The sequence below is a fragment of the Astatotilapia calliptera genome, chromosome 19 (assembly GCF_964374335.1).
Source record: "Astatotilapia calliptera chromosome 19, fAstCal68.1, whole genome shotgun sequence".
NCBI lineage: Eukaryota > Metazoa > Chordata > Actinopteri > Cichliformes > Cichlidae > Astatotilapia > Astatotilapia calliptera.
Window position 1 is genome coordinate 20,764,511 of NC_137440.1, and position 12,636 is coordinate 20,777,146.

Genomic DNA, 12,636 nt, shown 5'->3' on the forward strand with positions numbered 1-12,636 from the left:
GAGCGTGAGGAGAGATCTTGGGATGACAGGGGTGAATCTGGCCTTCACTGGGGCATTTGGGGCATTTACTCTATGTGTCTTAGGGGTTTCCAAACACCTGGTTCTCATATAGCAGCATGTACAGGTAGAGATAAACATTACCGATCGTCTGTGACTGGGAGTACTCCTTCCTGATACAGGACTGAGGGAGCCAGACGTGTCCAGCTCATCAGCAGACGACCAAGAGGAAAGATCCTGATGTTGGAAACAATCGCAGATACAAAGAGAGACAAAGCAGGTGAGAGTTAAGCAAATAGTGACCCCTTTTCTAAATGTGGCCACAGACTACACAGAGTGGTTGGCAGGTGATTAGTACTTAAAAAAATCTAACTGAAGGACACAGCCAAACAATATAATACACTCAAGTAAAATTAAGTGTATCCTGTGCTGAAACAATCGTTTATTTGCAAATATGATATTTTTTATTCAGTGCAAAAATATCCTCCACATGAGAGCTAAAAATGTAAAACGATTACACACTTACAAGATTCTGGCAAATTGCACCATCACAAGTTTGCTCCCCACCTTTGCTAATATTGTACATTAGCGGTGTGAGTAACACATTTGTGACTAATGAAATATCACTGAATATGAACCTGTGAATTTTCAGCCTGTCTGCGTTTCACAGTTCTTTCTTTTTTGAGCTTTTTTTTTTAGATTATAGCCAAATGTATTCATTTTATTTTATTTTATTTTTACAAAAACCACTTTAAACTTGAAAATTCTGTTTTTAAAAAAATCTGACGATGGAAGAAATTGAAAATGTTTCTGTCAAATGCTTTTTGACTTTTTAAATGCAGGTGAATATAAAAGAAAGGTGTTCAGGTAACACATGACAGGTACACAAGTGACTGAGGCTCTACCTGTTGACTGCTTGTGATGTCCAGAATCTTGGCCAGCTCTCTGAGGTCTCGGGTTACTTCCTTTAGCAGGAGTTTTAGGCGGTTTCCTATGACGTGAACCTTCTCCTTAGCCTCCAAGCAATCACTGCCCTGCGAGTTGACCAGCAACTGGAGGGACATGTCTTGTAGTGAAGCAACTTTAAGCTGTGAGTCTAGCAGCTCCTGGCGGATTTGCTGGAGAGAAAATTTAAGCGATACATTCAAAAAAGAAACCTTTTACAGAGTGGATTTATGGAAGTAACACGGAAAGACGCACTTAAGTTTAAGAGTGTGACAGTTTGGTACCGTGAGTGTTTTGTGATGCTCATGGAGAGTATCACTGTCCTGGATGGGATCAATGGGAACCACCTCATTCCTCCTGCGATCGATGTTTTCCAGCCAGAGCAGCAGACCGTGACTCATCTCATGAAATTCCTATTGATCAGATTTCAATTTTATTTCTATAGCACATTTAAAAGTCACAAGTACAACAAAGTGCTTCACAAACGAACCATACTTGCAATTTACAACAGGAGAAAACAGTTAACAAAGAATAAAATTATAAAATAATATAAGAACAGACATGAATCAGGGAAAATTAAGCTAAGTAGTTTGAAAAGCGAGCTTAAACAGATGGGTTTTTAACCGAGATTTAAAAGATTGGATAGTTTCCGACACACGGACATCAACCGGTAGGCTGTTCCAGAGTTTTGGTGCAGCGAAAGCAAAGGCCCGATCCCCCTTCGTCTTTAATCGAGACATTGGTTGCATTAGAAGCCCCTGATTAGAGGATCTGAGTGCCCTTGTAGGGATATATAGATTAAGAAGGTCAATCAAATAACTGGGTGCCAAGTTATTTAAGATTTTAAAAGTATATAAAAGAATTTTAAAAACAATACGGTATTTGACAGGAAGCCAGTGGAGGTCAGCTAGAATGGGAGTAATATGATCCTGTCTTCTAGCGCCGCTTAAAAGGCGTGCTGCGGCATTCTGGACTAATTGTAGGCGTTGAATAAGAGAGAGTTGGAGGCCTAAGTAAAGAGAATTACAGTAGTCCAGTCTAGAGGTTATAAAAGCATGAATGAGCCTTTCAAGGTCTTTATGTCGTAGGTAAGGCATTGCCTTCGAAATTTGGCGTAGTTGGTAGAAGCTGGTTTTTACCACTGCAGCCACTTGCTTATCTAATTTGAGGGAGCTGTCCAGCATTACTCCGAGATTTCTGACAGTGGGCGATAAGTGGCTGGCATAGGAACCTAAAGTCTCCGAAAGCTGTTTCAACGGCATGTGGCTACCAAAGACGATAATTTCTGTTTTGTTTTCATTGAGGGTGAGCGAATTATGCAGTAGCCAGTCTCTGACGTCACACAGGCAATTAAGCAACGGCAATAGCGGGGATTGAAGATCCAAATCCAAAGGGAAATAGATTTGGATATCATCCGCATAGCAGTGAAAAGAGATATTGTGATTTCTAAAGATTTTTCCCAGGGGTAACAGATAGAGAGAGAACAACGTGGGACTTAACACAGACCCCTGGGGAACACCGCAGCGAAGGGGTGCGGGGGAAGAGGAGTGATTTCCCATAGAGACAGAGAAAAACCGCTCGGATAGGTATGATTTAAACCATGAGAGTACTTTGCCTTTAAGGCCAACTACATGTTCAAGTCTTGAAAGGAGAATATCATGGTCGACCGTATCAAAAGCAGAGGACAAGTCTAAAAGAACTAAAACCACAGGGCGCCCTGTATCAACAGTTACGAGGAGATCGTTAAAAACTCTCAGTAAAGCTGTCTCGGTACTGTGGTGAGGTTTAAAACCAGATTGGAATTTTTCATTGATTCCATTTGCCTCTAAGAAAGATTGCAATTGCTTGAGAACAATTTTCTCTAAGACTTTAGCCATAAAAGGGAGTTTCGATACCGGCCTATAGTTTGAGAGGACATTAGGATCAAGATTACTTTTCTTGATTACAGGTTGGATAACTGCATGTTTGAACACAGCAGGGACGCATCCTGATAGTAGTGATGAATTCATTATAAGTAAAATCCAGGGTCCTACAATATTCAGGGCGTTTTTGATAATGCGAGAAGGGAGCACATCATGACGGGAATTGGAATTTTTCGTTTGAGCTATTATTTCCTTAAGGGTCGGAAAGGAAACAAATTCAAACTGTTCTAGTACCGACGAGGGTTCGGATGTTAAAGATGTGTCCTCAATGGGTAGATATGTGGATCTTAGTGCTATAGTTTTATCTGAAAAATAGTTTAGGAATAAAACAGATGAAATTTGGGAAGGTGAAGACCCAACTAGCATATCATAGAAGGATATTCATACTCATGAGCAAGTCGATCTGTCCAAACAGTCCGACTTGATCAGCACTCACTTGACACTGCATCAGAGCTTCCTGTAACGAAGACCTCCATTCCTCCAGCGCGCTGCCGAGTTTATCCCAGTGGTTGTTCATGTCTTTCAGTTTGCCTTGTAGCTCTCGGGACTCGTCTGTCTCCGAATGCAGAAACTCTGCACTGCACAAGTTGATGGAAAGCACTATAGCTTTGCGCTTGTCATACGCCTTCTGCAGCTCCTGTAGACAAACACGCATGTCCATGGTGACGTACAAGAAATGCAAAAAATTCCCAATTTGATGACAAAACAAGGAAACAGCAGGAATAAAGACTATAAGGTATATATTTATAAGTATTCAAGTAAGAAAATAACAAGCAGAGTAATAAAAAAGTAAAAAATAGGGAATTTACTACTAAAAAAAACCTGTACCTTGAGCTTTTTGATACGCAGCTCAATCGTCTGGATGTCCGTGCCAAGCTCCAGTCTACGCTGCTGCTCCAGCTCTTCCTCTGTCTCTCCCAGCCAAGTCAAGATTTTGTTCAGGTCAGAGTTCAGCTGCTGCCACTGCTGCTCGTTCTGCTTTGTTCTCATCTCCTTGCTGAGGTCCTGAGCCTGCAGGAGCTCCCAGCGCTCAATCACTCCTAGATTGATGGATGTGAGACCAAAAAGATTATGTTAACTGAATTTACCAGCACTGTAGCCCAATGGATAATTCATATTTTTTTCTTTAACAAGCATAAATTAACATAAATTAAATGCTTATTTAAGATGGGGGATAGTTATAGGTATTACCTGAAGTCTGGGACTCTGAGCTGCTGGGATCTGCCAGTCCAGACACCGTATCCTCTTCCTCCTTCAGCTCAGAGCCCATCCTCCTCACTGTGTCAATACTTCCACGACACTCGCCCATCAGTCGCAGCTACAGAGCAGTTAAAAGACTGGTTATTGCAGGCAGTGTAACAGGATTATACTGACTATTTCAAAATTGGAAAAAATATTGTTAAACTGAAGAACCAAGTGAGTTCTGTGAGGAGAAAATAGATTATTAAAAAAATGTGAGCAAAAATAAACAACAGCAGCATTCAAATAGACAAAGCAGAATTAATTGCAGTTAAATGTACAGTCCAGAGCAGAAAAGCTTTAAAGAATAGATTGTTCTGAGCTCTAAGCGTAATATGAGTAACACATACATATCCCATGTATGAAGAGTCCGTTTCTGTGCTTGCAGAAGTGCGGCTGCGGCTGCTGTCCGTTTGTTGCAGGTGGAAACGGCTGACATCCAGAGGGTGTATATGAGAGTCTGCAGCAGCAACCTCCCCTGTTAACACAATATTAGCTGATTATATTTCCATAATATATTTATGAAACATGTTTAACATCAGAAAAGAAGGTAAGCCCCCCTGATTTAAGAAAAATAAAATGTGGAGAGCGAAAAATGAGAAGTAGACAGGAATGCAGATTGTTTGTTCTGGCCTTTTGTCACAAATCACAGCACTCCCTTTGTGGCCCTTTGCATCGGGAGCTGCATCCCTGATTTGAAATAATACATTTAAACCCCGTGTTTTTTATGTGATTTGCCTTTTCGTGAGACGTCTAAACAAATCTGCAGTCCCTTCTATAAGAATCAATACATTTCTTTCAAAGAAAGAAAAAAAACATGCAAATCAACAAATCCAAACAGGTTAGCTACAAAGAACAAGTCAAGTTAAAAAAATGAATAAAGCTAGTTAGAAAGAAGGGTTAGGCTGAATTCCATTTCTGTTCTGCTGAATTAGAGCCCAAAGCAGAACAAGTGAATAGAAGGAATAAAAATGGAATTGACCCTATTCCCCAGGGTTAGAAAGTGTTGCCATTTGTGCCCAAAGTGTGTTTAAGAGAAGAAATGAACACAAATCAAATTCCAAGCTGGTGAACAGACTACTAGTGTTTCATCACTCAGAGTGTGTCTGTTATTTCTGGCCCCAAACACATGTGGCATGCTGGGGTCTGCTGTTGCCTACCAGTGGAAGACCTCAGTGTTTGTTCTGTTAGTTTAACAAAGGCCTCAGGGCTCTCTGGGATCACTACATCTGGAAGAAACATTATACAGTACACACATTTAGCAGTGGGCTTCAGAATGACTCAGTGAACTGATTATCCTGGTATTCAACGGCACCAAGAAAATCCTCGCCATAATGTAATCAGTCACAGATAAACCCTTCACTAACTTTCTTGTGTTCCTTATGTGTTTTTCTGTCCCCTATGGGAACTTTTGATGTCATTTTTTGGACTTCTCAAAAGATGCAGAAGCACAGTCGTTTAAGATATCGCTCTTCTAACGTTTTTTTAACAGCTAACAGTGATAAAGAAAAGTTATTATTCTGAAAAATCTCTTAAATTTCAAGCATAGTTTTGCACTGGTATGGGAACCTACCTGACAAGCCTGAGGCAGGACGCTGAAGGAAGTCTCCCTCTTCACTCTGCTGCTCTCTGAGAGCCCTGCTTGCACTCTCAAGCCCACGGCTCAGGTCGTAGTCGTGGTCCCATTCCAGGGGAATGGAGTCCACGCTTGCTGGGGTGTCTCTGCCCGAGCGCTCAGTCCGGAGCTGGGCAGCCAAGGAAGCTGAGCGACCGGAGGACGGCAGAGGCGACAGGAAGCCATCCCCCAAACGTTCACTCCACGGCAGACTGGACAAATCACAATGCTCATCTAGCTCCAGCTCACGATCGGACAATGACACTTCAGTGTCGTCATCTGCAAGCTAAAGATAAAGGACTTTAGTATGGGAAAGATTACATTTGGACCCAAGCCACAGATCTGTCAGATTCTCTCAATTTTGAGGTCTTACAGGAAGGCGAATGAGTTTCTTGTAGTAGCGCTCCACTCGACCAAACACCTCCTGACAGTAGCGCTGCAGCTCCTCCAGCTCTTCCTCGATGACAGCAGCATCCAGAGGCTCACTCTTCTCTATCAGCGCTTCCCCCTGGTGGAAGATGTGCTCGATCTTGGCTGTTGTTAGAGAAATCTCCTGCTGGAATGACTGTGAAGCCGGAGAGAGACAAGCTGTTAAAACTAAACACAAAGTTGTGTGTGATGTGTATCTCACATTAATTATGAAATATCCATTTAGCTGCTCTTCACAAGTGCAAACTGACTCTAGAAATGAAGATAAAATGAACATATGCAAGAGTCAGTAGAAAGCAGTGTTTGAAAAATGCACAGTGGATTTTCTTGGTCTGAAATATCATGACAGGCTTACCCTGAGTTGTTTGATCTTGGCCTGAATGTCACATTCAGAGAAGTGCTCGATGTTGGTCAGCTGAAGGTCCATCTCTGTCAGCCAAACCAAAATGCCATCTCTGGCTGTCTCAAACTCCTCTCTCTGACTAATAAAGTGCTGCACGTGTAAAGAGGGACACTGGTGTTAGAGTCTATGCTTTCACATCATGCAAATGGAACAAACCTTTGTTCGGGCTTTATTAGTGAATAATAAGCAGTCACAGAAAAGTTAGATGAAAAGAAATGAATCCAGAAATGCATGACAGAAATTTAAATTAAAATGTACAAAAATGAAATGGAAATAATATATAAGTACTAGTAGAACAATTGTACCTTAAGCCTGCGGAGGATGGATGCCACCCTCTTCTGCAGGTTGTCCCATCGCTGGTTGGCATCATGTGCCATCTCCTTCAGCCGGCAGGAAGAGTCAGTGCGGTTTTCTCTGGCCAGGCGGCGGTATTGCTTATTGATTAACTCCAACTGAGTCAGACTCTCGTGAACTTGTCTCTGGAAGGCCTACAAAAACACATTCATACATTTTCTCAAGAAATTTGCTTTTGTGTTTTAGCTTCGTGTTTCGTTTACATGTTTGCATTTGAGAGATAGAATTTTCTTATTTAATGCTGTCCTACTAGGTGAAAACAGTAGGTAGTTTGATCATTTGTACAGAGTACACAAAATAATTCTGCAATACCTCAAATTTCTTTAGTTCCTCCTTGGCTACAGTATACAGCACACCAGAGGAGTTGGGTAGAGCAGCTGTATTTTCTGAAGTGGCCAGCCACTCCTCAAAACGTGCAAAGTCGTCCAGGAACTTTTGCCATAAACGCCATGTCTCCTCAATCCTAACAGAGGGAATAATTTCAGGAAACAGTTATAACAGTTACCTGTTATCCATAATAACGTATGCATTTGATGCTTTCATCTAGTGTGTAACGTCTTACTTTAATCTCCTCTCCATAGACAAGGCACAGATACTCCTCCAGCGGCGATCAAGGCTCCGCGTTGCCTGCTGGATGGAGTCGCACTCTGCATCGGTGGCGCAGGCGTCACAGTCATGCAGAAGCACCTCACATAGATTCAGCACAGACGCCACTCCTGTACTGTGCTTCTCTATGTCACGCTGAAGCTCCTGACGGGCAAGAAAAGAGTGACACAGTAAGTAATAAGATGAGAGACAGAAGAAGGAAGAAGCTTGATAGAAAGTTAGAGAATGACTTTTTGAAAGTGGTTACAAACTGTACAACAATAACTTTTACTAGTGTATTATATCACAAAACCTGTTTGCATAGAATTGATACTAATAGTTACATTTTCATTATATGATTACAAAAATGTGAATGTTTTTAGAAATTTCAGCTAAATGATTACAAAGCCCTGTTGCCTGTCTGCTATTAAAGAGCTTGCATTTGACACAGACTGAATGATTCCTGGCAAGCTGCACATATGTATTTTAGGTCCTGTTTAGTATATTATGTCACCTGCTGCAGATCGAGCTTCCTCTGAATCTCTTGGGCATCACAGGAGTCATAGGCGATAGGTTTGGACAGCTCTGTTTCGATGTGGGCGAGCCAAGAGCGCAGGCTGCTCATGTTTTTATCTAGCTGCTGCACAGCCACTAGAGTTTCTCTCAGTTTCTTTACTCTGTTAAAAGAATTTAACAGATTAGTTACAAACAACCCAGCATGGGATAAAAACACAGCTGCACAGCTGTGACTGCACGTCTGCTCACCGCGCTCCAATGAGATTGAGGAGATGCTGCCAGCGGTCACTGACTTTGTTGAGTTTTTGTTCGATTTCGGTGGCTTTGCTCTGGTGACTGGCCCTGGCCAGGCGCTCTCCTAGCTGGTGCAAATGTAGCTTGTTCTCCTCTGCTACTGTGATCTCCTCCTGGTAGTCCTGGCATACAACGCAATGCAAACAGGAAATTTGAAAAAACTGCACTTGTAAAAGAAGCAGAGTAGGAAAAACACAACGTAACTGAAATACAACAATTAAATAACACTGTCAAACTTTGTAAATATCTGAGGTGTGTGCAAACCTTGCGAAGCTTCTCGATCATCTCCTCAATGCTGACGTCTCCATTCTGGGACACCTTGTTCTCCATGTTAGTGAGCCACTCGCAGAGCTCCTTATACTTCTCGTTGAAGACAGTCCACTCATTTAGCTTCTCGCTTACCTGCTGCCTCCGCAGTGACAGCTGTGGAAGAACAGCAATACATGACAAGTTAACTGCACCTCTCTGCAAAGCACATAAAAAGTGCCAACGAATGCATGGCAATTTAAAACAAAAGCTAATAAAGATCAAGAAGGCTCAAAAGGAAGCCGTTCAGACGCTTTCATTTGCATCACGCAGTGAGCGAGTGCTGTATTTCCTGTGTGTGCAGTTTATCCGCTGCACACAGGATGCCACTGTGAAAAAACGAAATCACCTTGAGGTTTCAGCTTTTCTTAACTGACTGACTGATTACATTAACTTGTCACGCTAACTGTTCCTCTCAGTGTATTCCTTTCTCAAAATTGTTGCACAATGGCACATTCAGCAAAATCGAACTACTGCTCCAACCATTTAAAAAAATGCTGAGCAACATCTACATATACAAATATATGCTTTGTATCGTATAGTGAAGATTGACATTAGTAACATTGTCTCCTGGGACTTTTAACTGTTACACAGTAAATATTGTGTAATATGTAGAATGTAGCTATAAACTAATTTTTGAGAATCAGACTTTTAGCACACAGTATATTCAGAGAATCCAAAATAGTAAGCGACTGTGCCAAGAGTTGTACCTGGTGGCAGATTTCATCCCACTGTCTATGCAGCAGCTCAATACGCTCTTGTAGGACAGAAAGGTCCTCAGCACTGATGTAACAAGAAAGTGACTCTCTCAGTAAGGTCAGATGGGCCAGATCGCCTGTCCAGCCGTCAAATGTATTTTCCAAATCCTGGAAAAACAACAGTGCCACTATAAAAACACTAAACAAGCACCTGAACAATGTAAAACATCAGCTCAACATACACTTAAATAACTCTACATATATGTCTTACACCTAGATGCACAAAGAAAAGTCAATTTTGAAAATGTTCAAGTTGTTACCTTGCAGCGGATCTGTTCAGCTTGCAGATCCTCATTGTGATCGGGAATAGGTTGAGAAAGCTGCTTTTTGAAGGCTCGAAGCTTTTCCAGTGATCCACAAATCCCTTTTTCACTCCTCTCCCAGTCCTGCGTTCAACAGATTACAAACACAGGCAAAATTACGAGTTGCTCTAGAAAGCTGTCCTCACTGAAACTACAAATAGAAGAGATTGGTGTATTATAAGGAAATCAATGTAAAACTTTATACATACAATGGAGATTGTCCATACAAATGCAAGAATTATAGGAGCCATCAAGGTATTCTGAAGTGGCCTGGAATTCAGAACATGCTAGCGTATTGTCGTTTTTACCTTTAACAGAGTGGAAAGCTCTTTCTTCTGTTGTTCCAGCCGTATGCTGGTTTGTTTCCATCGCTCCTGGACATCAGTGAGCTCTGCCTGCAGGGTCGCCTCTGCTCGGCTATCAGCTGATAAAAGCAATTGCCTGCCAGCCTCCACCGTCAAGATATAGCTGCCCTGCTGATGCTGCAGCACCTTTTCCTTCATCTGAAAAAGGAAGAAAGGATTCTTATCAAGCTACAAGCCTGTTAATTTACACAGGTAACACCCAACCCACAATTGCAGTTACATGTTTAAGGTTATCAGATATTATATTTTTGGTTTATTACATGAAGAACATCACATTGCAACAGCTTCTTAATGTTAGCTAGCCTTTGCTGTCACTGCTGTATTAATGTGTATTACAGTCAGGTTTGTCACTATGTACCTGGACCGCGTCCAGCATAGTACGCGCTTGTTGCAGAGGAACTGTATTCCCTGCCTGAAGGGTCTCTGTACGATGGGACACTTCCAAGAGCCATTTGCGCAGCTTGTCCACCATTTCTCTATACCGCTGCCACTGGCGGATGAGACCATCAATGATCCCGCGCCTTTGCTGAGCACGTCGCACTACGCCCTGCCACTGGTTACTCAGCAGAGCCAACTTCAGATTGAACTCATCTCTGTAGGTGATTTCAGAAAGACAGGAGACAAAGAAAGGCTTGCAGTGGAGTATGGTGGTAAACAAAGATCTACAGAGTAGTCGAATAGGTTTACCTGTCATCTACCTGACCCTGCTCTAACATTCTCTGCCCATCACTGATGATGGAGTGGAGGATCTGCTGCCGACTGAACATCTCAGCTTGGAATAACTGTAAGATAAAAAATATTAAATTTGTTATATGTGTTAACAAAATTAAAATATACTGCTTGAGGATCCTTTTCTTCAAATGGGCCCTAACCTCATGGGTTTTCTGCTGTTCCATTAAACTCTGGTAGTTCCCTGAAATTTCTACAGCCAGATTCTCTTCTGTTTGGACCAAGAACTCCATCCATGTTTCACACTTTTCAAGGAAGGTCTGCTGCTGCAGCAGGCATGACTGAAGCTTGCTGCAAGGAAACAAACAAAAGGTGATCTTATATCTCAGTTAGATGGGGAGAGTGGCCTTTACCGAACATTTGTACTGTTTTTTATGGTATTTGTGCCAGTCCTTCATTCATTCATTATTGTATTTATCTAACCTTGTTATTTAACAGAGTATCTTGAATTAGGATGGCTTTAAACCTTTTCAGACTGGCTTGTAATTTTCTTGTCTTACCTGAATCTCTCTGTGGTCTGTGCTGAGGCGGTGGACCAGCTTCTGTTGAGGTTCTGCACGCGCTTAATCTCAGAATCGTTAAGAGGGAGCCGGTAACCAAGCTCATTAAGACGCTCTAACTCAGGTGCCATACTGCTGAATTTCAACATGAGCCTCTGTAAAGCCCAGAAATTACAGAAACATTTCAGCTGTCGAACCAGTACGTGATATTCTGTAATTTTGTTCACCAAACTCAAAAAAGAAAACAGTAAAACAAACCTTGAGGTCCTCCATGCGGTCCTGGATGACCGTTAGGTCAGTAGAGCCATTAGGATCTTGTGCTTTCAGAGCCTCTTCAGCTTCAACTACCCAGGACCCCAGTGATCCCAGTTGATGGTTAAAGGTTTCATAGTCTTGAACTCCAGTCTAGTATAGAAGAATGCCAAAATACTGGCTTGGTAACTGATTGCCTATACAAAAAAAAAGTATGTTTCATAAATCTTTTTTTTTACCTGTAGAGCGGTGAGCTGTCTAGTAAGAGCCTGTTCCACCGCAGCTAGCCGCTGGGTGAGAGAAAGGTGATCGGACTGGATAGCAGACGCTGCTGATGTATCCACCTGCTGTTTCAGCTGCTCTCCCAGTTCTTGGAGAACTTGAAGTGAGGCCTGGACTGGAGCTTGGGACCTGAGCAACTCCTGAAATAAAACACCCATAACATTCAGGGCAATATGTCTTCATTATCAAAACTTAATCATAACATCCAACTGCACCAAACACGTGAGGGGATGTTTAATATATTAAACTTTTCCTTCATATCCATGTGGGTTTCACAATGAGGCTTTAGAAGTAAAATACTGAGGAGTTTTTCTGTTGTTGCAAGTTGCAAAGCTGTGGCTTGACTCACGCTGCATTCTTGAATCCAATCAGACACCTCATCGTCAGCAATGTCCTTGTTGCAGGTGGTCTTGAGGAGCTGATCTGCTTTTTCCTCCTGCAGCTGGATGCTGTTGCAGCTCTGCTCATAAAGCTCATTGTAGCGCTGCCACAGCTGAAGCAGTGCCTTGCTGCTTCTGAGACGCTCTCCAATCTCCTCCAGTAAGCCAGTCCATCTAAGTGCAATGACATGGTAATACGCTAATAAATGTCTTAAATTCGTTAAAGAAACACCAGTAGTAATGATAGTAATAAGCATAGCACCATGCTAATTAGGTTCACCTTGCGTTGACATCTTTCAGGGCATTGTTAAGAGAATCTGACACTGAAGGGTGACACTCCCTCAGCAGTTGGTGGGTAACAGCACCAAATTTTCTGAGACTGCTCTCCTGTTTTTCCAGTTCCCCTTGCAAATCCTTCACAGTGACAGATACAGTGGTTAATTCACCAGCAGTTAAATGATCA

General features: G+C 42.1%; 1 protein-coding gene across 1 annotated transcript in view; it reads right to left on the reverse strand.

The window, feature by feature from the left end:
* Positions 1-12,636, reverse strand: part of syne1b (spectrin repeat containing, nuclear envelope 1b) — a 65,855-nt gene that overhangs the window by 4,561 nt on the left and 48,658 nt on the right. Inside the window, exons 116-143 of the mRNA XM_080294180.1 lie at positions 12,454-12,587; positions 12,143-12,347; positions 11,751-11,933; positions 11,518-11,664; positions 11,260-11,414; positions 10,903-11,050; positions 10,718-10,812; positions 10,389-10,623; positions 9,974-10,168; positions 9,624-9,749; positions 9,316-9,471; positions 8,564-8,722; positions 8,255-8,421; positions 8,004-8,166; positions 7,467-7,654; positions 7,217-7,367; positions 6,856-7,038; positions 6,503-6,640; positions 6,092-6,283; positions 5,677-6,004; positions 5,264-5,332; positions 4,454-4,581; positions 4,056-4,182; positions 3,693-3,904; positions 3,301-3,501; positions 1,227-1,355; positions 903-1,115; positions 142-234 (exon numbers count right to left, since the gene is read on the reverse strand). Coding sequence (XP_080150306.1) covers positions 142-234; positions 903-1,115; positions 1,227-1,355; positions 3,301-3,501; positions 3,693-3,904; positions 4,056-4,182; positions 4,454-4,581; positions 5,264-5,332; positions 5,677-6,004; positions 6,092-6,283; positions 6,503-6,640; positions 6,856-7,038; positions 7,217-7,367; positions 7,467-7,654; positions 8,004-8,166; positions 8,255-8,421; positions 8,564-8,722; positions 9,316-9,471; positions 9,624-9,749; positions 9,974-10,168; positions 10,389-10,623; positions 10,718-10,812; positions 10,903-11,050; positions 11,260-11,414; positions 11,518-11,664; positions 11,751-11,933; positions 12,143-12,347; positions 12,454-12,587 — 4,620 coding nt within the window. The remainder of the gene's footprint in view (positions 1-141; positions 235-902; positions 1,116-1,226; positions 1,356-3,300; positions 3,502-3,692; positions 3,905-4,055; positions 4,183-4,453; positions 4,582-5,263; positions 5,333-5,676; positions 6,005-6,091; positions 6,284-6,502; positions 6,641-6,855; positions 7,039-7,216; positions 7,368-7,466; positions 7,655-8,003; positions 8,167-8,254; positions 8,422-8,563; positions 8,723-9,315; positions 9,472-9,623; positions 9,750-9,973; positions 10,169-10,388; positions 10,624-10,717; positions 10,813-10,902; positions 11,051-11,259; positions 11,415-11,517; positions 11,665-11,750; positions 11,934-12,142; positions 12,348-12,453; positions 12,588-12,636) is intronic.